The following is a 26,671-nucleotide window of genomic DNA, read 5'->3' on the forward strand; positions in this document are numbered from 1 at the left end:
AGTCAACAGAAGCACCTTGTAATTACTCCCCCCACACACACACCTCACCCCCCCCACCCACCCAACACACACTCACAAATACATGCAGTAACATTTTAACCCCACACGCCCTGAAACACAACAAACATGTACAAAATCAAAGATTTTATGGAGATGAACTCAGAAAAAAAGTCCAAAAACTCTGAAATATAAAAGTTTCTGCAGCTTTTACTGAAACTAAACACAGAAATGAATCAGAGTTGACTTGTTGTGAATGTCGGAGAGCTTTAGAATTAACGAGGGACATTTTACATCAAAATCCAGGTTAGAAAACTGCTTAAAGCCACATTAATGTCTGTAGACACACACACACACACACACACACACACACACACACACACACACACACACACACACACACACACACACACACTCTCTCTCTCTCATACACACACACACACACACACACACACACACACACACACACACACACACACACACACACACACACACACACACACACACACACACAGAGTATCGACATGCCATTAGCCGTCCTCCGTCAGAGCACTAATGCTTTTATTGTTGCTCATGTTCCTATTTATTTATGAATCTGAAGCGTGTTTCCCCCGAAGAGATTAGAGAAGGAGGTCAATATTATCTCAATTAACCCGCGACGCTCCGCTGCAGCCCCCCCCCCCTCACTTCCCCCCCCCTCTGCCCTGTCAATAGTATTTATCAGTCCATTCCTTAAGTGGCTTGCTGTTTGTCGTTTCCCCTCCATAAATCCCTGCTTTCCTTTTTTTATTGTTGTTTCTTCACCTCTCTCGTTTTAAAATCCCTTTTTTTTTCTTCCTGTACGTCTTTGACAGTTTCGCTGCTCTGTAGACATTTTTTTCTGAAACCCGGGTTTTACCTCTCCGGAAACACTCAGAAGTCTTTCCACCTAAAATGACTTTAACTGAACATTAACTCTTTTAATTAATAAGTTTAAAGAAACCAAACACACTGCTGTTATTTTCTGGATGAGAAACTTGATAAAATAACACAAATTTAAATAAAATGTTACTTTTTTACAATTTATATTATAAGATAATGTGGCATCGCAGCAGAGATTTTGGTGTTGAAAAAACTAAATCAAGCTTCAGTCTTATAATACTGAATTCATATTAAAAAAAATTATAGTAAGAGATAAAGAAAAGGGGCTAATTTCTCTTCTTCCTAAAGATACAAATTCATAATTCTTTTCTAATTTTAAGTTGTGATTAACACAAATTATCTCAACATCTATTGGAATTCATAATTTGCTCGAGTGTTATAAAATGTTTATAAATGCATACAGTTGTCCTGATTTAAGACCATGTTTTCAAATCTTAAACCTGAGCTCTTTTACATAAAAATAGACAGTAGAAACTCTAAAACATGTAGAAATTGTGTGAAAGCCTTCCTTCTTCCTCCCATCCAGCCTCCGTCTCCACAGCCGACCCTCTGAGAAGGCGTGGAGCTTTTATGACAGTTTTATGGAGTGCCAGCAACGCTCTATGAAATGATATGTAGAAGCTGTGTCACCGAGGTTATATTCACTCACCGCTTACTGCTCCTCTTAAATTACAAATCAACCTGCGAGGCGTCAACAAGCGGCGACTCACAGCAGGTTTATCTGCTGATACACCGACTAACCAACGGTTCGCAGAGCTGACGCACCGAAAGGACACGAGACAAACCAACGTTTAGTTTTGTGGACAGTTGAAAGAAGCTTCTGTTAAAGAAAGGAAAGATGAACACTATCAGAAGAGATGAACAGGTAATAGATAGGAGAGTCTCATCTGCATAAAAGATCATAAAAAGGCTGAATTATTTTTACATATCTTTATGTAAATAAATGCAAAATAGAAGAGGACCCAGAATTGAGCCTTGCAGGACGCCAACACAAAGATTTTATCTCATAAATGTCCACAAGATGTAACCTTTCTTTTGTTCATATAAACGGAGTCATCATCTGTTCAAAACTTTTAATTATCCTTCATTTTCATCTTACAAAAAAGGTCTATTTTTTATTAGTTTTATTTTTTAAATGTGACGTGAAACTGGTGTGTGGTTTATATTGAGACGAGCTGTGGAGCCTCACCGTGTGAATATATGTTAACATCTTGCTTGTAATCTGATTTAATTTCCTAATAGTGACTCAGATCTCGTTGTATTGTGAGTTAAATGACTTTAAATATCTGAAACGAAGCCTGATCTGCGCAGAGAATCCAAACCATAAATCGCTCCGCGTTCGAGGAGCCGTGACAAAAACCTGCGTCCAGGAAGAGAGATGAGACGAGGCCGGCGGAGGCTTTGTCCAGGCGGCAGGAGGGATGGGAGGCGGAGAGGGGAGGTGGGGGGAGGCTGATAGATGGAAAAATGCCCTCCCCTCGTGGTCTCTCAAGTGAGTAATAGAGGCCGAAATTTCATTTTGCAAGTGGCTGATTTAATGATCCAAAGGGTAATTAATGGCCTGATTATCTTAATGTTAAATATGGCCAGCAGCAATTACGCTGACCTCCTGTCTGTCAAGGTCTGGCCCCCCACTCTCACCCCCCAATTAGGTCCTGTTTGGAGGTTTGGCAGCGGGGGGGTGGGGGGGGATGAGAGGTAAAGAAAAGGGATGGATTAGAGGAGGAGGAGGAGGGAGAGGAAGAGGAGGAAGAGGAAGAATGGAAAAACAGGAGGAAGGTGTGAAGGAAATGGGACAGAAATGTGAGGGATGTGGAGGGACGGGGGGACACCGAGGACGGATGGGTGGAAGGAGGAAGAGGAGGTGCATTAGTACGAGCGTCAGTATTAAACAGCCCCCCTCCCCTCTCCCTCCTCCCCTCATGTCGACTCCCGGACGGACCGGAGGGAGGAATTATGTTGGGAGAGATCGCACCTCAGCTCGCTGGCGTCGCCCCGTCCAATGAGATATGTGACAGGGCCGAGCCCTGCCGTCTCCAGCTGTTGTCATCATCTCTTTACCCCCCACCACCCACAGCCTCCCCCCACCCCCCCTCCCCACAGCGACGGCCGGTCCAGGTCTCATTAGCATCAGCGAGTGTCGGTGAGGAAGAGGAGAGTCTAATCGTTGCAGATACGAAGTCTCGCCGCGCCCGCTCGGCCCGGCGACGCATCGCCGTGGCGACAGATACTTGTTGACACGCGTCGCTGGCAGTAGTGAGGAAGAGGACGGAGCTGTGTGGGTACAGTGAGGAAGAGCACCAACTGTGCCAGCTCTGCTGCGCCAGAGGGACCCCGAACCACAAAAAGACTTGTCCGTCCTCTAAACGTTCCCATTAACCTCCGGCGGCCCGCGGTCAGCCGTCATCACCTCGGCTGGCGCCGCCGCCCGGTGCCGCGCCCCAGCTGATGCCACCGCCGGGGGGGCTGCTAAGTTTGCGACCGCCGCCGAGGCCCCGCGGGGGCTCTCCGGCTCGGCCGCGGCACCCTCGGTCTTCGGTTGTCGGCGCCGCGGCTCATTGTTTTAATTACGTGTCGAGTGTCACATCAACACCAGCAGCCAAAGGCCTCTCGGCGGGCGTTACAGGCCTGAGCGCACAGCGAGTGACAGCGCTGCTAATCCCACCTCCTGGCCACTGGGCTGGGAGGTGGTTGGCGGCCATGTGCCTCCGTCCCCTCGCCCTCCTGCGCCCCCCCCTCCCCCCCCATCCCTCATGCCAGCTCCTGACCTTTGGCAGTCTGTCGCAGAGGGTCAGCATCTCTCTGAACACAGTTCAGTCTCTGCAGAGTTCTGTTGGATGGAGACGAACGACGAACAGCTGGGACACCAAGACACCGCAGAACAAGACGTGACGTCCACGTTTTGTTTCCTGGATGGATTCAGTGTTTGTAGTAGTTTGTGTCTGAATACGAACCTCTCAGTCAGGAGATATTAGAGATATTATTAGAGATATCAGAGATATTATTAGAGATATTATTAGAGATATCAGAGATATTATTAGAGATATCAGAGATATTATTAGAGATATCAGAGATATTATTAGAGATATTATTAGAGATATCAGAGATATTATTAGAGATATCAGAGATATTATTAGAGATATCAGAGATATTATTAGAGATATTATTAGAGATATCAGAGATATTATTAGAGATATCAGAGATATTATTAGAGATATCAGAGATATTATTAAAGATATTAGAGATATTATTAGAGATATCATTAGAGATATCATTAGAGATATCAGAGATATTATTAGAGATATTAGAGATATTATTAGAGATATATAGACTCTGAAAGCTCCCAGAAAGTGTCTGAAGCTGCAGGAATAAGTGAAACCTCCAGTTTAATCCTGCTGTGAGATCCTTCTCCTGACACCACGTCATCGGGACGACCCTCCTCCGTGTTCAGTGAACAACAGGGGGCGGTAGAGATGCGCAGGTGTCGGGGCGCCACACCTTAATTAGACAGCAGAGAAATGAGCAGGAGAGATGTCGTCTGAAGGATGAAGTCGGGGGGCCATGTATCGTATCGCAGCGCCGCCGCCGCGCACTTAACAGCCGGCCTCACATGACGAATGCACGGCCAGTAATAATTCAGCAGCAGGTCCGTCGGCGTTGGGAGCCGGCGAGGGGCAGAACAAGGACCCTTTATGGGAACAGATTAGTCTTGTTCCCCCTCAGAGAAGGCCAGCGCTAACAGATTTAAAATTAGACCGGGGGCTTTTAATCTGGGCCGGGGTGCAGGTGCAGCCGGCGCCCCGACACGGCGGCGGGATTGGACTCAAGGGACCAGATGGGGCGAGCGGGACGGGGGGGGGGCATCACAAGATAATTGCCCCCCAGGGTCAGAGGCAGTTGGGGGGGGCAGCATTGCCTCGTACCCCCATAAAACCCAAACTCATATCAGTCACACACACACACACACACACACACACACACACACACACACACACACACACACACACACACACCTCCCGACTGTGATCATAACAGATTGGACTGGTGTGATGTGAGACGGTCACGTGACACGCGTGCTGCAGATCAACACGCAGCTCGTTAATGACGTTGTTCTCTGCAGCTCGCTTCATCATCGACTTCGAGATCCTCTAACGACACTTTGACCTTGAACCTCTCGGAGGAGGTCGACCTCCGACAGCAGCTTCCGTTCACGTGTCGACCACGACGAGGTTTCCGGTAGAGTGAAGGAGGTCCGGCGGACGAGCCGAGTCAGCGGATCTCTGCGGTCGACGTTCGACCGGCACAAACCCAGAAACATCCTCCCGGAAAAATCCAGACAAAAAGAAAACGTCACAACAAATGTTTTTCTATTATTTATGAAAACGCTGCATTCACACAAAGTGGTGGAAAAACACCCGACGGCCCAAATGTTATATTAGAAACACATTATTTAAAGGTGGTTAGCATTAGTGCTAACATCCTCGTCACGCCAGATTAACGTCAGTTTGATCCAAACACACAAAGATGAAGTTCATAGAATCAGTTCTTCATGATGGAAATAAACCCGATTTATTCACATCTGAAGGTCCAAATAATGAACCCAACAAACAGTCTGAATACAGTCTATCTTCTGGATCACGGTTTCCCACGAGATCTGTGAGTGTGTGTGTGTGTGTGTGTGTGTGTGTGTGTGTGTGTGTGTGTGTGTGTGTGTGTGTGTGTGTGTGTGTGTGTGTGTGTGTGTGTGTGTGTGTGTGTGTGTGTGTGTGTGTGTGTGTGGATTGAGCTGAGCTCTGTTTCATCTGCGTCGGTTAACTAGCTGATCCCGCCTGCCATTATCTGCAGCCCCTGCTGACTGGAGCCGCCCCACGGCCTGCATGTTAAACAGCACACACACACACACACACACACACACACACACACACACACACACACACACACACACACACACACACTCACTCAGTCCCAGCCTGGTCGGGAGGAGGCGGCTCCTGACAGGCAGGCCAGTGTGCAAACGTTGAGAAATAATTGGCCCCTACATTCTAATTCATCTGTAAAAGGAGGCCTTGATTAAATTAGTCCTAATAGACATTATTTTGTACATGACTGCGTCGCCGCGTCCCGACTCGACTAACAAGCGCTCCAATTTACTGTTGACATTAAGCCGGCTGACACGAGCCAATCACCGGACCGCTCATCGTTTGTCATCGCGTTAGGTTTTATGCTAATGCGGGCTAAAAGCACAAACTAAATGCACATTCTTTATGCCTGAGTCATCAGATTAACCCCCCCCACCTCACCCCACCTCACCCCCACCTCACCCCCCACCTCACCCCCCACCCTTCCCCACTGCCCGCCCTTATTTTAATAATGAAGAAATAAATAACGCTCTCCACATGCGTGACTCCGGCCGGCCGCTCGCCGGCCTCGCTCGGCTCCTGCTGGCCGTCCTGAAGCAGAAATGAATCTGGACGCCGACGGTAGGACCCCTCCCCCTCCCCCTCCCCCCTCCCCCCCTCTTCCCTTTAGCTAATTGGCTCAGTCGGCAAATTGCTCATACAATAAAGAAAAAGGGAGAAAGGGGGTGGAAGAAGTGGACGTGGGTAATGTGTTTGGATTGAATGGGTTCACGGCGGCCGGCTGGTAAACATTTGAAACAGGAAGACGTTCGTCCTCGTTTGTTTTGGGTTTCTGATCATTCAGCGTTTGCGCTCCGAGAGGAGCTGAGGAGGAAATGATTGGTTTCATGCTTCAGAGTCTGGAGGACACGAGTGCAGTCAGAGACTCTGACGGGACGCCTTCGCAGGACAGGAAGTCAGCCGGTGTCGTCAGTCTGTGGTAGTCAGTGGGCGGAGCGTCAGTTACCAACGGTTACCAACGGTTACCATTCTTGTAAGATGGTGTTGTCCCGTCTGGATCTGGAACCACAGGAACCCAAACCAGGAGCTAGAAATGGTGTCGGTCCAAATATAAGATGATGTTTTTTAGTTACTTCTAAGAAAGACGGGCGTCTTTTAGATGATTATTTCACCACAGCAGTGGAGCGAAGCAGACAGTGTTGCATTATGGGTAGGTTGTAGCCTTCCTGTTGCTAAGCTAACACGTTTCCAGTCGGTTCATTGAGTCTTTGAGCTCTGAAAGTCTTCGGCTGGCGAGCGTGGGACCGATTTCCTGGATGTTCTCGTCCCGTCCTGATCGTGGAGACAAAACGTCGAAGCCATCCCGTCCTGCTGGGATCCGGCTGATGTTCCTGTCCTTCTCCTCTTCCTCCCTCCTCCTCTCCCCCTCTCCTCCCTCCTCCCCCTCTTCAGTATCTGTGCAGCATCACTGGAGCATTGCGTTTCAGCCCAGAGATCAGCTTCCCATCGGTTTGGCCCATTTCTCCTCCACCTCTCTTCTCCCCTCACTTACATCGTCTCTCCTTTTTAACCCCTTCGTCTCCGTCGGCTCCAGCCTCATCGCTGCCCCCCCCCCCCACCACCACCACCACCACCTCCATCCAGACCTTTCTCACCCCGCCACCCTCCCTTTAATTATCTGTGCCCATCCAAGGGCAGCTAACGACCAGCTAGGAAAGGCTAATTGATTTCAGCCTCTTCTCCTCTTCTTCCTTTTTGTCTTTAGGATAAAACATAGCGAGCACGTTCCTCCGGATGGATTTAAAACACAGTTAGTGGCACATTTTGCTCCTCACCTTGCTGGAAACCTCCCGCCGACTGACTGCGATTCATCTTGAATGCACATTAGGTCGGGCAGTTAGCTGCTGCTCTTATCCACGCTCCATCCATCCTTCTATTAATCTATTAATTAGAGGGCTAATTAGGCCAGAAGAGAAGCCACTGACACCATGTCACTCTTAACCCCGATGCCTACCGCTCATTACCTCACACACACACACACACACACACACACACACACACACACACACACACACACACACACACACCCTGTAATTAATGATAGGCTTTAACAGCAGCGTGTTGGCTCATACATCTTAGTTGGCAGAGCTGCAGAATCTTCTTTTTGTCTGCATTTAACTTTATTTCTCTTTATTTTTACTTGATGCATTAAATCCCAATTTATGATTTTTAATTTGAAAGGATTTTAATTAAATGTTGCAGTATCTCTGATCAATAACTGTCTAAACATCTTTATTTATCTGTTCCTTTAAAGGTTATTAATAATTATTGTTCAGATTTAAATGCAGAAACATGACAGAAATCAAAAATAAAAAGCAAATTATATGTCTGCAACATATGCAGACAAAATATAAAAAATAACATCATGACTTTATTTATTTATGGAGATTTATCAAAACAATGACTTTGTAAACAAATTAACATTAAAACTAATGAGTTAACTTTCTGCTGTTACTAATTTACTAATATCAAGATATAATTTTTTTTATTATTTTATTTTTTTTTACAAATAACGGTGATAAAAAAAATTTAATGACTGATTTTTAATAAATTTGTATTTTCTTATTTCTAATTACTTTGAGATTTAAACTTATAATAATCTAAACTAAATAAATGAATAACCGTCACATCGTGATCTAGTTGCTCTTCTTATACTAAGATGTAACTTTTAAAACATTTTTGTTTCGTGTCGTGTTAAACTTCCAGCTGGATTTAAATGTTAGATTTTAAGATCATTTCCAGTAATATCCTAATAAAACTCTTCCTCGTTGCTCCGGAGTCTTCGTCAGACCTTTGTGTCTCTTCAGGTCGTGTTTTGAGGTAATTATGATAATTAGCTGGGTGTGATTGTCGGGGTGTGTGTCGCCTTTCAGCTCTCTGTCGCTGCTCTGTTTTGGGGTCGTGGACCGATGAATGCCTTCAAAACACACACACACACACACACACACACACACACACACACACACACACACACACACACCGAGCAGCTGGTGGGACGTCCAGCGGTGGTCGGTCGGTCAGGTCAAACGCCCTCTGGCTTTGGACGGACAGGAAACTCGGTGTGTACGTAAACACAACCGGACAAAGCGGCCGCTCAGGGGGAACGTCCACACACACACACACACACACACACACACACACACACACACACACACACACACACACACACACACACACACACACACACACACACACACACACACACATTCAATGCGGGGTCGCCTGAGCTCAAACAACAGGCAGGAAATCAGAAGCACAGTGGGCCCAGTGTGGCGCCCTGAGTGACCCCGCCGTCTCCAACGGCGACCAGGAAGCGACACCGCAGCACACACAGCAGCTGATGAGGCTGTCAATCAAACAGCTCCACTCATCAGCAGGGAGATTATTTGACTTCTCACAGCAGAAATAACAAAAATATGTCACGACTAAACATCTGGGAACATCTGCTCCTGAACTCGTCAGCTTTTTTTTCGAGCATCGTGAGAAACAGTCGCTGAAATCACGTGAAAATAGAAACTGGAGTTCTCGATCGTTTGACATCGACGAGCTCGTGTTTTTAGAAACAGTAGGAGGTTTGTTTCCTGCAGCTGGAGCAGCTTTTATTATTTAATTTAACTGACTGACACACACACACACACACACACACACACACACACACACACACACACCCCTCAGGGCGACATATTTGCAGTGTGTGTGTGTGTGTGTGTGTGTGTGTGTGTGTGTGTGTGTGTGTGTGTGTGTGTGTGTGTGTGTGTGTGTGTTTTCCTGTCACAAGCGATCTCACCGGGACTCATGTTTAATTATCTACCCAGCATGCCTCGGTGCCGGAGCGCAGCGCCTCGTCTAATGGGATGTGAAAAGGGACACACACAGATTAACACACCAGATATGAGTGTGTATTCAGACACATGTTAACACATACTGTCACACACACACACACACACACACACACACACACAAACTCTGTGTGGTTAATTAGTGCAATTAGCCTCTCCACTGTCCGGAGCTGAGTGTTTTCAGGACTCGTTAGCTCATGATGGAGAAGAGTCGCCGTTTACTGCAACACACACAGACAAATAAACAAACAAACAACTAAACAAACAAACAAACATATGCTGAACACAAACATCTCTGCAGCACGAGTTTAACTCTTTCAAACGGAGCTTCACGTCTTCACAGGCTGTCGTTGAGGAAAGAGACAGACGGTGCTGAACTCCTGCAGAGCTTTCAGTCTGATCTGAACCTCGACTTCAGGAGGCATCTTCCCTCACACACACACACACACACACACACACACACACACACACACACACACACACACACACACACACACACAGAGACACAACACACACACACACACACACACACACACAGAGACACACACACACACACACACACACACACACACACACACACACACACACACACACACACACACTCTGCAGGCCCTTAGCAACTCCTGTGGCGGGGGAAGGCATGCGTTTCCTGGGTCCAGTGGCCTCACATTTCCTCCCCGTCCTCTGGAGGACAGAAGGCCAGAGCCCCGCTGAGCACACACACACACACACACACACACACACACACACACACACACACACACACACACACACACGGCGGCACCTCCAGGCTTTGTCCGGGGGCTGTCGGCCGTAGTCTCGCGCCCGACCTCCCCACTCTCTCTCTGGGCCGGGGCAGGAAGGAGAAGCCCCCGGGACATTCCGTGATGCTAGCCGCCGCCGCCGCGACCACACCCCCACCAAAACAACACACACACACACACACACACACACACACACACACACACACACACACACACACACACACTGGTATCCAGGAAGAGAGTTAATGAGATTCTTCCAGGTTCCCACACCGACCACTTTTTTTTTTTGATCCTGTCGTTTCCCACAGTTTGTCTCCCATCATGCATCTCAGCACACTTAACAGGTCGCCATGTTGTGACTCTGATCACGTGATGTAATCAGGTGAAGACAGGTGAGGAGACAGAGGAGTCACTGCTGTCGGTCCAGAGGCCGCGAACACAAGTGAAGCTTTTATTTCCCTGATTTCATAAAGAAAAGATGTTCTTGTGAGCGTCCTCTTGATCCTGGACGTCCTCCTGATCCTGGACGTCCTCTTGATCCTGGACGTCCTCCTGATCCTGGACGTCCTCTTGATCCTGGACGTCCTCCTGATCCTGGACGTCCTCATGATCCTGGACGTCCTCTTGATCCTGGACGTCCTCTTGATCCTGGACGTCCTCCTGGACGTCCTCTGAGTCTGATGAACTGATGTCACATTATCTTTTTCTTGTTTTCTTGTTTCTGCACATTGACAGATTTAAATTCTGGAGTTATTTCGAGCTGTAAGACGTCCCTCTCCACTTCCTGCCCCCCTCCCCTTCCCTGTGGGGGGGGACAGCTCAATATCTCTCCCCCCCCCCCCCTCCCCCGGTTTAATCCCAGCAGGCTGAATGAGTTGCTGTTTACACGGAGGGATCAGAGCAGATTAGACAGATCAGCACTTCATGATCCTGGATTGGGGAACAATGATCGTCTTCGCCGTCCCTCCGTCTCCGCTGTGTCTTATTTTACACTCGCTTCTCTACATAGTAAAGTTTTCCTGCTCGACCTCGGGCGGGCAGAAAGGCACGTCACTGATTTCTGGACATTTAGAGACGTTATTGAAACACTGTTCCAGCTTCTCAGACGTTTTGTGCCGTATTCTTTGGTTTCTTGAGGTCGTATTCACGTCGGGCTGCAAACAAACTTCAGCTGGAGAAAGTAAACGAACCCTTAAATCATGAAGTCCATTTTTCACCGTTTTCAATCTTAAATTTGGACCATTTCTGTGGCTCGGTGTTTTATTTTGAAGGATGAGCTTCCTGTCCTGAGAGCTGTGTGCCCTGTGTTGTGTCTGTCAGGGAGGAGAGGGAGCGCTGGATCCGGGCGAAGTACGAGCAGCGTCTGTTCCTGGCGTCGCTGCCGTGCACCGAGCTGTCTCTGGGCCAGCAGCTGCTGCGTGCGACGGCGGAGGAGGACCTGCGCTCCGTGGTGCTGCTGCTCGCCCACGGCTCCCGGCAGCAGGTCAACGAGACCTGCGGCGAAGGCGACGGACGCAACGCGCTGCACCTGGCCAGCCGCAAGGGCAACGTGGTCCTCACGCAGCTCCTCCTCTGGGTATCTGAGTCCCTTAGCCCCGCCCACTTTATTGCAGCTTTACTTTGAAGCGTGTGACTGACGGCTGTCTCTCTCTCTCTCTCTCCGCAGTACGGCGTGGATCTGATGGCGAGGGACGCCCACGGAAACAGCGCGATGGCGTACGCCCGGCAGGCCAGCTGTCAGGAGTGCGTGGACACGCTGGCTCAGTACGGCTGCCCCGACGAGCGCTACCCGCTCATGGCCACGCCCAACCTGTCGCGGCGCAACACCAACCGCAACAACAGCTGCAGCAGCGCCGGGAGCGCCGCGCTCATATGACGAGGAGGCTCCGCCCACTGACTCTGTGACAAACAAACCCTGACCGTTTATTTTGGGAACCACTACCTGTTTTGACTGTAAGCCCCGCCCACCTCACCTGACAACCACCTCTGAAACTGATCACGGGTCAGTGGTGGCGCTGCATCCGTTTGGGAAAACCCTCAACAGGAAGAACCCCCCCTCCCCAAAGCATGCTGGGAAACGCGGTCCACAATCATCCGAGCTCATCAGAGTATGTTGGGAAATAATCACATGACTTGTGACATCATACCTCACCACACACACTCAGCTGAAACGCTACAAGGCCAGTTCCCGCTCAGACTATTCACCCAGCAGCCAATCAGAATCCACCTCCTCTTTCCCGCCAAAACATATCGTCGTCTCCGCAGAAACAGGCGAAGAAAAACTGTGAAAATATCACGAAGGAAACGAGAGACTTCGTAGCATGGCCATCATCATCATCATCATCATCATCATCATCATCATCATCATCATCACTCGAGGACTCTCTGGGACGTCCCCCTGAAGCGTCAGAGCTCCGCCCCCTCTCACCCGTCCCCCTGTTTTGTTATGAACTCTCCCGCCTTTACGCGTTTTTAATGTGAAAATATCTCGATGTATTCTGAGGAATAAAAGAAGTGGACCAGTTCTTAGCGGTGAAGAAGTGATAGATCGCATGTCCTAGACACTTTTCTACTTTAATTTAAGGCGTTTGTCCTGGATTGTGAATATTGTATCTCAGTGCATTGCTGGACCAATGGTGGAGCACCGCCGGGAAGGGTTGCCTGTTGCTCTTGTGATCATTTTGTTCTCGGGTGTATAAAGTCATTGACGTGTCCAGAAGTTGGTGCCGGGCTCAGGGACCGGAGACTGTCCACATCAGCACCGCCGTCTTTCCTCCAACCGGGTTTCACCTCCTCAGCTCAGAGTTCACCTGCAGCACAGAAAATTCCTCCGACTGTCAATCATCCTCCGACATGTTGACACGTTTACAGTATTTTCACCAACAGATTTGACTTTTGAAGATACGTCGGGTTTCAAACCTTTAATTCCTGAACCGAGCGAACTGAAGAACATCTGAAACCCAAATCTGCTCAAACAGCATTTAAATCAAAGTTTTACTGTTTCATGTTCAAAAAAGGAGACAAGGGAGGAAAAAACAGGGAGGAAAAAACAGAGCGCAAAGGGACTTCTTCTTCTTCTTCTTCTTCTTCTTCTTCTTCTTCTTCTTCTTCTTCTCTTCTTCTTCTTCTTCTTCTTCTTCTTCTTCTTCTTCTTCTTCTTCTTCTTCTTCTTTTCACCTCAGCTGGTAAAACGGACGCCCCTCCCATCACCGTCTCTCCCGGCCAATCAGACGGTCTCCTTGATCTGCTCAGCGAATCGCTAAGAAGGGCTTCTTCTTCTCCTTCTTCTTCTCCTTCTTCTTCTTCTTCTCCTTCTTCTTCTGTGGTGTGGGAACCTCCCTGTTGTAAATAATCTCCTCCTCTCTTTCCTCGGCGGTGTCGTGTACGTTAGGGAGGACAGGAAGTACTCGTCTACGATCTTTTCCACGTGTCGTTGACGTGTCCGAGGCAGGAAGTAAACCAGCGGTTCCCGACCAGGAAGACCAAGTCTAGATGAGGTCAGATTAGAGGCCACAACAACGAAGGGTGAGTTTGAGTCCGAGACGAATCGATCGAAGCAGTCTCACGTTTATCGTCGTGGACGAAGTCTAAATGCGACTTGTGTAAAGTCTTATTTTGAAGAGGCAGCCGGAAGCGACGGTGCAAAGATCCACTCGGACTGAACCTCGAGGGTCGCAGGTCCGTTTCAGGTTCACGGTGACGTAGATGTCTGTTGGTAGTTTGGACGTGAAACGTTTGAAGGCTGGCGGTTCAGGTCGCCATGACGACTAAACCTTCGATGCCAACTTCCAGCTCGTGTCTTCATCTTTTGCTCCTCTTCCTGTTTCGTCCTCAAATTCGGACGTTGACCGTGTATTCAAGCAATATCCATAAAAACATCGTAACTTCGTACGCCGACGTCGCTGCAACGTTCCCGTAAAAACACGAGAACACTTTGGACTTAAAGAAAGTTCAACACCAACGTTTTCTCCGTTCTGTTTTTTGCACGCCCGCCTTTACGCTCCTGATTATTGTACGTGCCACGCCCCCTTTCCCCCCCGACCAATCACCTTCAAGATGCCATTTGGAGGTTTGAACATTATTTTTATTTTATTTTATGTTTTTATATCTGACTCGTCCCACATCTGTCCATCGTCAGGACACGACAAACACGTCTTTTTATTTATGACCGAAATGCACTAAATCGGATTTAGTTCGTCCGTCGTCACGACGACGCTTCACGCCGTCGTTCTGACGAACTGACGTTTGTTTATTTATCTAAGCGGCGGCGGCTTCTCGCAGTTTCCTCTGAACGAAGCAACATTGCAATCCAAATTATATTTATTTAAATTCACGCTTGTAAATGATAGTTGACGATGCTAACTGCAGCTAGCACGGCGCTATCGTTTCAGCTTGTAAGCAAACCGTGTCTGCGTCGTGTTTTCATGCCGAGAACAACAGAAACGGGAGAACATGTTGACAGCAGGCAGAAAGTAAACCAACAGTCCATTTATTGAACATTTGTTGTTTTAAAACCCAAATTAATTTCTGCATCAGGATCAGTTAGCGGAACAAACTAGCGTTGTTAGCAGATTTGTTTCAACTCACAAGCAAACTATTCGTATTTAAAGTCCGTCGATCTGTTTTGTTTTTCACGTGTCGCTGAACTCGACATGAATAATTGGAAATCGTTTGGAGAATAGAAACGACCTCCGTTTGCTGAACTCGACCTCCGAGCTCTTTTTTGTTTTAAATCACTTTCACAGATGAAGTCTGCTGTTTTTAACGTGACAACAGAGAGATGTTCATCTTTATCTGCTCGTTTTCACCCAAATCACCGAGATTTTCTTTTGACAACAAACCAAAAGTGATGTTGGAAAACGTTTTGAGAGCGAGAGTCCGTGTGGAGCTCAGATTAAAGGATCGGCCGTTTGCTTTGAGATGAATCACGTCTTCTTTAAAAAGGAAACTGCGTTAACATCGCTGCTCGCCGACGCCGGCTGTGTACATAGACCTCGACGAAAGGACGACCGATACGACTCTGGTTGTGTTACCTCATGTAGCCTTCGCCCCTAAGCCCCGCCCACCCCAGCCGTCCACATTGTTATTTATAAACACACCCCTGAGGAAGACTCCGCCCCCTACATTTTTGTATATTTTCCTCTGACCTCTTCAGTCCATCCACGTTTTATTATTATTGTTCTGATTTATCCTCCAGACACATTATTGTTCTTATTGTCACTGTTATTCTAATTATTATTATTATTATTATTATTATTATTGTTGTTGAATTTTGTTTGCTGTACAGTACTGTTGTTGAAAAATTCTACCTAATACAGAGTCTTCTACTGTAATGTGTCTCTTTTCAATAAAGACAAGAATAATGCTTCTTAATATAACGTCACATGTTCATGGTTCATGTTTTCTACTGTTTTGTTGTGTTTGGTGCAACAGATCACCATGGAAACCACAAAACGGGTCAACATGTTTTTAGACCTTTGGCAGATTTTACTTTGATTTTGGTTTAATATTTAATTTGCTAAAAAAAAGAACATTTGAAAAAAGTATCTAACTATATTAGTTACAATTTAATTTACCTGTAAATGCTTCTTCTTTTTAATTTTTTTAACTATTTGCCCTTCTAAAATCTAAAATCTAAAATCTTTGGTTTTTCAAATGAAGTTCGGAACGAGAAAATCTGACAGAATTTGTTGTTGAAAGTGAAGTAAAAGAGAGATGTGGCACTTAATCGGGTTTTTTTTCCAGAGTTTTCAACTATCGTCGCATGATCTTCATCATCAGATGGACTTTGCTCTGTTGTCATGGACAACAGTCAGACAAAATGACCGACTTCCTTTTTCCAGAGGTCATTAGAGACGTTACGACACGTAAACACAAACCTCTGCACACGTGTCGCCTCCTCTTTCACACTCTGTTCTGCAGACTGCAGCGGCGACCACCACAGAAGAAGAAGGAGGCCTCCTCCTCTGCAGCAGGATTAATCAGCAGGAGTTGAACTGGAGCCGGGCAGGTTGCTGTTAACACGGGGGGGGGGAGGGGGGTACATGCTGCAGAGAGGAGCCTCGGCTCAGGCTGATCCCCCGGGTCTCATTTATCAGCCGCCTGTGACGACCCGGGTTGATTACAATTTGCCAAAAAATTCATTAGACTGAGGCGTCTCTGTTCTCTGCAGGTTACAACTCAAACGTGGGTTTCTGTCGCCTCACATGAGACTCAAGTCGGTTTTTATTGACTCTTTACGTCACATTAAATCTAAATAATATAACATGAGGCCTAAAACGTGCCATCCTGGTTTCAAGCCAGCGTCCATGTAGAAATCGCTGCGTTTAAGCAGGAACACTTGTCAGACTCGAGGCAAAAACAAATTATATTTTAAAAAGAACGATAAATCACATCCAGAATCTGCACTGCCAAACTCAGACACTACATTTCCCACAATGCAACTGATCGGCGCCTTTTAAACTCCCAGTTTACTGCAGACTTTCACTTTAAATGACTTTCTCCTTCAGAATATTTTGACATTTTAATGTATAAAATGTAATTTTTCCAACAGCAGAAACATTGACTTCCTGTTTTTTCACAGATTAAAACTACATTAAGATCAGGATTTTATTTTGTCTATTAAGAGGTGAAAAGTTAAATTAAATCTGCATTAAATTTGTATTTTAATTTTATTCATTAATTATTTGATTGATTAGTTTACAAAAAATATCTAGTGATGCGTTCAAGTGCCATTTTTTTGCTCAAATCCCCCCAAAATGTAAATTTTTCCATCACATTAAATGGATCATTTTTGACCCAACAAAGGATGAATCGATTATCAGTACAGTTGGTGATCAATATTGTTTTGATCAGCCACTCAGAGATTTACAGAATGCTGCTTGTTAAACTCGTTAAATGATTAAATTCAGGCTGAAACTGAAGTTGAACTTGATTCTGGGAACATCCCACCGACCTGCAGCAGCTCGGTGATGCGTCATCACGCACAGGTGCGTCTGCAGCGTCGGAGGAGATCTGCGGGCTGAACGGGCTTTTTTTTTCTTCTCACTGCAGAATCTGAATTTATTCACTTGAACTTTTAACGTTTAAGTTAAAAGCTCACGTGAGGTTTTAATTGAAGCTTTCAGTGTGAAAAATGTTTGAAAACGAGAGAATCCTCCTTCAGTGGATCCGTCCTTTGTCTGGTCTGATCCGGACCGAAGTGACCCGGTTTTGAGGCACCCTGCTGAGACGGAGACCCGGTTCAGGTCGGTCCACGATTTTATTTGTGAAATTGTCAAACCTCAGATGACAAAGTTTGCTTTAATTTTCTGCTTCTTTGCAGGTAAAACTTCCTCCTGCAGTTTGATGACTGACAGGTGCTGCTGATTGGATGACGTCATCAGTACAGGTAGGTTTCTGATCCAGGTTTTTACTTTTGGAAGTTAAAAATAAAAATAAAAATGATAATGACGCTAATGTCTGGAACCGGTTCTGTTTTGTGTTTTAGTTTGAGGAGCAGAACCACGGAGACTGTCTGCAGCTGAGGAACATTGTCCAGGTAGGCCTGTTTATGACCGTTTGGTGCTTTATTTAGATTTGATTTAGTTTATTGAGATTTATTTGATCATAAATAAACTGCAGTGATGTTTGATGTGGCGCCCAAACTCTAAAATCGCCAACTTTAAACCAGAAACGCATCACTCGGCTCTCCGCGAGGAGACGTCAGGCCGCGTGCTTATCCGACTAATTAAGCTGCCACGCAATTTGGCAAAAAACAAGACTGACCTTTGACCTTTAGTCTCATCAGGATCCAAACAAAACCAAACCAAAATGTCTCGTTTTTAAATGTTTCAAAGTTACTAAATTAAATGTTCATTCAAGTTAAACTTTATATATATTTTATTCGTATAAAATATTTTTATATTCTAAATCTTTTAGTCAAAAACACAAAGGGGATTAATATATTTTGTTTTTAATTTCTCAAATTAGATTAGAAGATTTGTGGCCTTCAAAATAAACAAAACATTTTCTAAAGAATGAATAACCTGGCGTTTAAATGACGTCACTCATTTAAATATAGATCTTTCTGTATTTTAAAACATGAATCCAAATTAAAAGAAGAGATTTTTTTTTTTTTTAAAGGTTGAAATTAATTAAAAAAAAAAAAATGAAGTGACATAAATCCGGAGACACAGCAGCTGTTCACATCTGGTCACTTTTCATCTTTTAATTCACACTTGTATATCTTTTTTTTTACTCCAGAAGTCAGGGAATGTTAGTTACGTTTGCACAATTTTATATAAATAAATTAGCAGCGTCGTTTCGTCCAAAAGAAGAGAAATAAAACCGGAAATGAAAGGAAGCAGAGAAACGGTCAGTAGCACAGAAACATCACCGCGTGACTCCTCTGTTTGGTCCCGTCAAGTATTTACACGTGGGAGAGGAGTTGGTCAACGTGTTGCCGAAACAACATGTCAGTGTCTCTTCCTCCTCCTCCTCCTCCTCCTCCTCCTCGCCGCACCGCGTCTTTACGCACAGTTTTTGGTTTGTGCAGAGAAATGTCCAGCTCCACGAGCCACTCAGTCGCGTGCTGACGCTTCAAATGTGCTTTTTTAATTTCCTGTAGACAAGACGAAATGATGACATCATCTTTTTCAAATAAATTGGTTAAATTTTAAACGGTTTCTGGCGTCCAAACTGGGTTTTCATCGATTGAACCAAACTCAGTTGAGAGAAAGTGGAATTTCTTTAACTCGCCACATTTTCTGAAAAATGACACAATCAGACTCCAAACTCAGATTACAGTCTTTGTTAATGTGGCCTTTAAAAAACGTTTATCTTCAACAAACAATTGGGAGATAATTTTCTTTCGATTCTTCACTTGATTGTACTTTTTTCTTCTTTAAAAAGAATTCATTGAAAATCCGTAAAATCTCTAAAACGATGGATTTCGTCAGATTTTCATTCCATCCTGATCAGATCAGTTATGATGATGATGATCAGTGATTGTTACTATTAAATCATAATTGAGGTGAAGCTGACAGATGATTTCCTGTTTTAATCAGTCCGATTGAATCCAAATGAATTATTCTACATATGAATTTAGTGACATAATTTTCCACTTTTTCGCAGTTTCAGTTGCTTCGTGTGAAAATTGATCCCGTTTGAAAAAGAATGAAACTGTCAAACAGGAAAAGTTCAGTGAAAACCTTCAGATTAAAAGATGTGAATGAAACCGTCTTATTCTGAAGTTTGATGTGAGAAGAACCGGTGAGAAGCCTCAGCGCGTGACTCGGTGTCTCGTGAAGCGACTCTCTGGCTCCCGGTGGGACTCCTCTTCTTCTTCTTCTTCCTCTTCTTCCTCTTCTTCTTCTTCTTCCTCTTCTTCCTCTTCCTCTTCTTCTACGGTCTGGCCTGCTCCATCTGCTGGTGCTGACTCCTTATTGCGAAGCGGCTCACGTGCACCGGGATGGGGACGACTATTTTGGGGTTCCGGGACGGCTCCCCGGACTTGTTGTTGACGTTTCCGGCTTTGACCCGTTTCCATTTGGCGCGCCGGTTCTGGAACCAGATCTTCACCTGCACCTCGCTCAGCTTCAGCGCATGCGCGATCTGGGAGCGCTCGGTTAACGACAGGTACTTCTTGCAGTGGAACTCCTTCTCCAGTTCCAGCAGCTGCTCGCTCGTGAACGCCGTCCGCCGCCGCCGGTTCTTCCCGCCTCCGCCGCCGCCGCCCGAGCCGCCTCCCGCCCCGGAGCCGCCGCCGGTGGAGCCGTGAAGGTGCGGGCCGTCGTCCAGACCTCCGTCCCCGTCGTCTTTGTGGCACATGGAGGTGAGGTTGTCGTCCGAGCTGTAGTCCAAGTCACTGTCCATGGAGAAGCTCTCGTCCTTCCGGCCGCACTCGTCCTCCTTGGAGTCTTCTTTACTGTGTGCTCTGGCTGGGAGGAAGAGGAGGAAGAGGAGGAAGAGGAGAGGCGCGTCAACACTGCAGCAACTTTATCACAGTCCAAAATTCAAGGTGAAATAAAGTCAGAATTTAAATCTGAAATGAAAAACATCGCTCGTTTTATTTTTCTTATTTGACAGTTTGTGTTTAAAGACCTCAAATGTGTCTTTATAACTTGATTTATGTTTAAAATAAAACATTTAAAATAAAGTTAATTCTAAAAGCAGGATGTTTTTATGGAAAGAAGCGTTTTAAAAAAAAAATTAAATGAGGAAAAATGATTTTTGACAGGAAAATTCAAGTGCAAACAGGCGCCTGTGACATGTTGAATTGAAGGGGGTGAGGCGGGTGGTGTCTGGGGGAGGAGGGGGGTCGTTGTCCTGTCCCGTGTCAATATCCATCATCAGATCAGTGTTTGGATCAGAAGGATCACCGACGCTCTCCGCGGGGATTTTTATTTTCACGCGTAATTACGCACGGAGTGTCTCCACGCGGCCTCCTTCCTCTCGCGCTCCAGTGTGTGTGAAACGGAGACTCAATAATGTCAGATGTGATCACAAATAATGGACTCAAGAGGAAGCAGATGTGTCTGATTGATATCAATAAAAACCGGAAATACACCGTTTATTATTTTTAAGTCAAAACCGTGAAATTTGTTCAACTAAAAAATCTTCAATAAATAAACTAAATATTAAAGATGAAATTAATGCAGCTGAATCTTTTTATTTAAGCATCTAAATCATCCCTCAGATCGTCTGAGTGTCACCGGGGCCTCTGGCGTCACGTTAACGGAATAATTTATGATGTCATTTATTTTAAATCACACGAAAATAAAGACTCGTTTAAACACAGAAAATATTTTAATTTCGATTTGGAGTCTTCTTGAAGAATCAGAAGTAAAAATTCTAAAAGATGATTTCTTTGTTTAAATCTGACATCGGTTTCCTTCATTCTTGTTTCATTTTAACATCAAATAAAAAAAACAACTTTAAAACGTGACGATTTTTTTTCACACTTTAGCCAGAATGTCAAAGAAACTCTGCCGCGTTTAAAACGGATGAAATGGAGCCGTCGTGAACTCACACGAAGTCCACTGCGGCTCCGGTTCTTCCCGTCCGAACTCGCCTTACTGACCCCGGACTGGGAGTCACATCCCGGGTTACAGAGGGTGAGGAAGCCGCCTACCTGTGGATGTCTGCACCGACGTGTCCGTGTCGTGGAACGCCGGCAGCGCTGCGGACTCTTTCCCCTGCAGGAAACTCTTGCCCTCCTCCGCCTCCAGACGCAGCTCCTGAGTTTTGTCGAAGACCGCGTGCAGCGCCTGAGAGCCGAACTTCCTGGCCGCCTCATGGTGCTGCTGGGACGGGGAGAAGCCGCCGGGCAGCGACGCCATGAGCGTGGAGGTGAGCGCCATGCCCTGCGTCAGGCCCTGCGCCAGGCTGGAGCAGAAGCCGTTCTGCAGGCTGGGGATCTGCGGGTGCGGGTGGTGGCCGGCGGGGAGAGCCTGCTGCAGGGCCGGGGGCGGCGGAGGGGGCGGCTGGAGCACCACCGACCGGTACGGCATGAACATCGGGTACCCGGTGTAGACGAAGTGTCCCGGGCTGGGCTGCGGGGGCCCCCCGATCAGGGAGTCGATGCTGAAGGCGGTGGTGCTTCCGAGTGGCCGCTGCATCACCATGAAGGACGGACTGAACGCTGCGCTCATATGAACGACCGCTGGAGCTCGGAGGAGACCGGAGAAGGAGCGCTGAGGTACGGAAGACCCCCGGTGGAGCCGCGGCTGTCACCGCCTCTGTGAGGGAACCGGAGCTTAAAGGAGAGATAATCCGACCAAAGAAAACCATTCCATCCGCGCGGAGCAGGAAGAGAAATGTCAAGATGTTCTTCCTCCGTTTACTTTCCCCCAAAAACCAGAAACGCCTCACGGATTCGGTCTGCGTCTTCCCGCTGCTCCGTGACGCACCGTGCGCACTTTGGAGAGGTGAGCGTCCTGCTCGGCTCCTCTTCAACTTGACCGGACTCGGTATCACAGCAGCGGACACTTCTCCTTCACTCACCCGCTGAGCCGGAGTGTGTGTGACGTGTGTGTTTCCTGCCCACTCCGCGCGCGTCCAGGGATGTTTTGGATTTAAATTGCGCTCCCCTCTGTTTAATTGCGCTGCCTTCTCCGTGAGGGCACCGCCCCCTCGGCCGCGCTCCGGCCTCTGATTGGCCCACAGAGATGACGCGTCAGGTCGCCTCTGGCCTGCTGGATGAATGCCAATTACACAAATTGGAACCACAGGCCTTTTAAGAACGTGAAAACACATCAGTGTAAATAATAAGCTGCATATATTGAGAACAATCAGAGGACGCTGAGCTGCTGCTCAAATATTCAACACCAGGAAGATTCCGTTTTAAAATCAGGAGAAATCAACGGATCAGTAACTCAAAGATCTGCCGGAGGAGGATTCAGGACCAGACTTCATTTAATTTATTCCAGATTGTAGAGCAGTTGTTCATCGGCAGCATCATATGAATAAATACGCACATCATGTTAATAAACGTTTATATTACGTAAATAAACCAAATGTGACGTAAATAAAAGCATCTACACATCTAGGAAATATACATCAGAAAAATCTTTTATTCCATGAAATGAAGAGAAACATCTGAACATCATAATGCCGATTCCTGAATACATTAATGCAAACAGAGCTCCCCCTGGTGGTCAAACCAAACCACCTCATAAAACTCCCCCTGGTGGTCACGTGAAATAAATACGTGAATCACATAAATAAACTCGTAGGTCACATAAAAAATAAAGAACACACATACTTAAACACGTACATTAAGTAAAACGTGTACACACATCACGTAACTAAATGCGTCCATCACGTAAACATGGACACACTGGCAAGAAAAAAATAGTAAACAAATGACCAGAAAAAGAAAATACTGTAAATGTAAAGTAATCCAAAGTCAGAGTAAACAAACAAACAAAGGCTCCTGCAATGATGATGATGATGATGATGATGTCATTTGGGAGCCATCAGACCTCTGACCTGATCTGTGACACAGAAGCAGTGTATTGTGGGTAAATAATGTGACTTCATTACAGTGAATGATGGAGACAAATAATGTGATGAGCAAAATGAAGTGAGTGTTTGAGCTCAGCTGCTCGGCTCCGTCACAGGACCGACTTCATACCGAGATCATTTCTACTGATTCTTCAGAAACTTTCTACACATTCTGATTCATGTTGGTGAAATATTCGTTTTTATACTCAGAACAAATTCACACCTTTTTTTGGAGAAAAATATACGTACAAGAGAATAAAATACATCAGTTGTCGATATTTTAAAGAATAATTGTTCAAAACGTAAAAGTTGTCCCTATTTATTATCGTGTTTTATTTACCAGCAGGAAGTAAACTGGTCATGTGACCTTTCACACTGGTCACATGACATTGATGAATGTTAATTGTGAGGTCATTTTTCCATTTAGAAGCGACATCCACACCGAGACAGGTGGGATTAAATAGGTGTGTTTCCATGGAAACAAGCTGCCGATTAACAAAAAGTAACTAATAACAACGATTGACGACTTATCGGCCACAAATATGTGACATCAGAAGTTTATTGGAGCTGCTGCTGTTTTCTTATTAATAAAAAACCTCCCGTCTCCTCCTGCAGATGATTGTAGAAGTTATTTCCTCTTTATTTAACGGAGTGTCTCCTTCAGCTGAAATATGAGTCGTGCCGCTGTGATGCTTATTATTGATCTCTGGATGGACCAAAGTGACCTTTTAATTCCTGAAACAGCTCGTAGCTAGATGCTGTCTGATACCTGCAGCTGTGTCTGACGAAGGCAGCTCCTCTTCATCAGTTCGTCGTCGAGCTTTAGATCGCGACGTTTCCTGGTGATGAATCCTCCTCAATTAATACAAACCAGCAGCGGCGCACGTCATCTGAGAGGATGCAGGTGACCTCTGACCCCAATGGATCTCCCAGTGGACCCCCCCCCCTCTCTCTCCTGGAGTCAAGGGCATGCATGGGTACCCCCCTCTTCCTCCTCCTCCTCCTCCTCAGGGTCACTGGGACACGATCTCATTAAAGGCGGCCTGATCTGCAACTGCAATGCAGACATTAAATAGCAGTATTTTTCAATTAGGGCTGACAAATTCAATCAAAATTCCATAGATTAGGATGAAATGAGGCATGGGTCATTTACAAGGGAATTTAATTGCACAGCCATTAGACAAATAGTACAGCAGTCTCTGTCTCATTATCAATCATGCAGGGGCATCAATAGTAAAAGGTTGTAAGGCAGGGGAGGGGGCGGAGGGGTGAACAAGTGTAAGTGTCCGTGCACGGGGAGTGTGCACGTGGTAGCGCCGCAGAGCAGCTAATAAATACCCTCTTTTGTACTTATAAATTATCCAGTTTAATTAACAACATGGATTATGATTGGACTATGATTTAATTAAACCTTTCCTGCATGCAAGTCGAGCGCTGCGACCATCCATTACAGGCCGGGGGGAGGAGGGAGAGAGGGAGGGGGTGAAGGTGAGGGGGTGGGGGGTGGAGGGGAAGAGCGGGAGGGGGGCAGTGCACGAAATGAAGCTTCCTCTAATAGGAGCTGCTTACCTGGTAAGATCATCAGTCGCTGCAACAAGCGGCGATAATCGGCCTGCGAATGGCTGACGAGCGTTTACGGAAATAAACCAGAAGAAGAAGCACACACACGCACACGCACACACACACACACACACACACACACACACACACACACACACACACACACACACACACACACACACACACACACACCCTCCCCTCACGTTTAAATCAAAAGCTAAATGGCACAGTCTCGGAGAGTTTGCTGATATTACCGCCACATGTTGTAAAGTGGAGGGGATGTGGCGGGAAAAGCAATTAACGCTCGCCGCAGCAGATGCACGGACGGGTGGAGGGGGGGAGGGGGAGGAGGGGGGAGGGGGAGGAGGGGTGGAGGGGACGTCGCCCCGAGCGACGCCGCCGCCGCCCGGCCGACACGATTCAGTCAGAGCGGAGCAGCGAGGCCGTATCAACCTTTTCATCAGCCTCTAAATGCCAGAGCAGATTTGTCCCGAACACGAAGCCTGTCAGACTGCAGGAGGAGGAAAACAGCTGATCCACATCTGGACGTCTCAGGACCCACAGCTGACCTCCAGGGACCCAATGGGACTCCTCGGGACTCAGGTTTCCCCTCTACTGTTGGTTTGCTACTTTGAAGACAGAAGTGACCATATTTGGACACTAGGCTCCGCCCACCTAAAGCGGAAACCTGACTGAATCCCACACCTGTCAATCAAACAGACACGCCCCTGAACATCCCTGTGTTTGAGGCCAGAACGATTGTGGAAAACATTTATGGACTTCATGAGAGAACTTGATGCTTTTTGAATGGGAGTCAATAGGAGTCAGCCCCTGGTGGCCACCAGTGGTATCACACTTCAAGGCTTCACGTTTCAGATCCGGAGACTACGAATGTTTTACGAGAGTTCATAAATTCACCTTATTTTGCGCAAAAGTTACCGACACGTGACAATAAAACTAAATTATTTGCATCATAACTTCAGACAGCTGTTATAATTAGATTCTCTGAAATGGATGTTAACAAAGAAAAAAAAGTCTAACTGATTTTAACGATGTGGACGAAGCGTAAACGAGGATTGCAGCGTGTCTGACCTCTGCTGTCTGGTTTTGGAGATTCAGTTTGAGTGTTTATCTGCAGGATTTTCTGCTGAACCGGTGTGACGCTGATAAATGTAAACGAAGAGGAAGACGAAGCTGATCTTCATCAGACAGAAGATCTGAGTTTCTCCCTCGGTGAGTAAAATGTTTGGATTTGTTCCGTCGAGGCTCTCGGAGGATCGTCCGCTCCGATCAATGAACATTTGGAGCTGCGATCGGATTGTTGATCATCAGAGCTGAAAGGGACTCGATGGATCGTCCGCCGGGTCGCCCCCCCGCTGATCGGACGAGGGGGGAGGAGGTCTGCTGGGACTGAGTTTCTATCGGACACTATTGATCGATCAGCTGCAGAAAAGCTCCGAACAAACGAGGAAACATTTCCCAGGAACGCCTCGATAGCGGAGTCGTCTCTAAGATGTCGGTGGTTTCTTCACCTTCAACTCCTCGCTGATCTTCCACAGATTCATCTGCTCTGCAGCGTTTTTACAGCTCAGTCACAAACAAACAAACAAACAAACAAACCTCCAGTTTTTTATTAATTCAACCACAAAGTCACAAAAAAACAAATCAAAATCTACTTTGTCAC

The 26,671-nt window shown here is 46.4% G+C and overlaps 2 protein-coding genes across 7 annotated transcripts in view; one reads left to right on the plus strand and one right to left on the minus strand.

Annotated features, from left to right (window-relative positions):
- Positions 1 to 14,733, plus strand: part of agap1 (ArfGAP with GTPase domain, ankyrin repeat and PH domain 1) — a 100,154-nt gene extending 85,421 nt beyond the window's left edge. For all 6 annotated transcript variants that reach the window (XM_069720331.1, XM_069720332.1, XM_069720327.1 and 3 more), the window contains 2 exons: positions 11,761 to 12,016; positions 12,107 to 14,733. In XM_069720331.1, coding sequence (XP_069576432.1) covers positions 11,761 to 12,016; positions 12,107 to 12,316 — 466 coding nt within the window. In that variant the 3' untranslated portion in view covers positions 12,317 to 14,733. The remainder of the gene's footprint in view (positions 1 to 11,760; positions 12,017 to 12,106) is intronic.
- Positions 14,734 to 19,568: 4,835 nt separating this feature from the next.
- On the minus strand, positions 19,569 to 22,411 carry gbx2 (gastrulation brain homeobox 2). The gene is made up of 2 exons (XM_069720336.1): positions 21,554 to 22,411; positions 19,569 to 20,360 (listed from the first exon to the last, which is right to left on the minus strand). Exons 1-2 carry the CDS (start codon positions 22,071 to 22,073, stop codon positions 19,825 to 19,827), a joined length of 1,056 nt encoding a protein of 351 aa, XP_069576437.1. The 5' UTR covers positions 22,074 to 22,411; the 3' UTR covers positions 19,569 to 19,824.
- Between the last annotated feature and the right edge of the window lie 4,260 nt (positions 22,412 to 26,671).

Source organism: Brachyistius frenatus, unplaced genomic scaffold (genome assembly GCF_029030835.1).
Source record: "Brachyistius frenatus isolate BFR_SWC_R1_liver_20210118 unplaced genomic scaffold, ASM2903083v1 Contig_238, whole genome shotgun sequence".
NCBI classification, from domain to species: domain Eukaryota; kingdom Metazoa; phylum Chordata; class Actinopteri; family Embiotocidae; genus Brachyistius; species Brachyistius frenatus.

Bases quoted from the DNA above. Each gene is read 5' to 3' on its own strand.
- gbx2 (XM_069720336.1), bottom strand. From the start codon at position 22,073: ATGAGCGCAGCGTTCAGTCCGTCCTTCATGGTGATGCAGCGGCCACTC. The intron at 20,361-21,553 runs GTAGGCGGCTTC...TCTTCCTCCCAG, and splicing joins GTCGGTGCAGACATCCACAG to CCAGAGCACACAGTAAAGAA.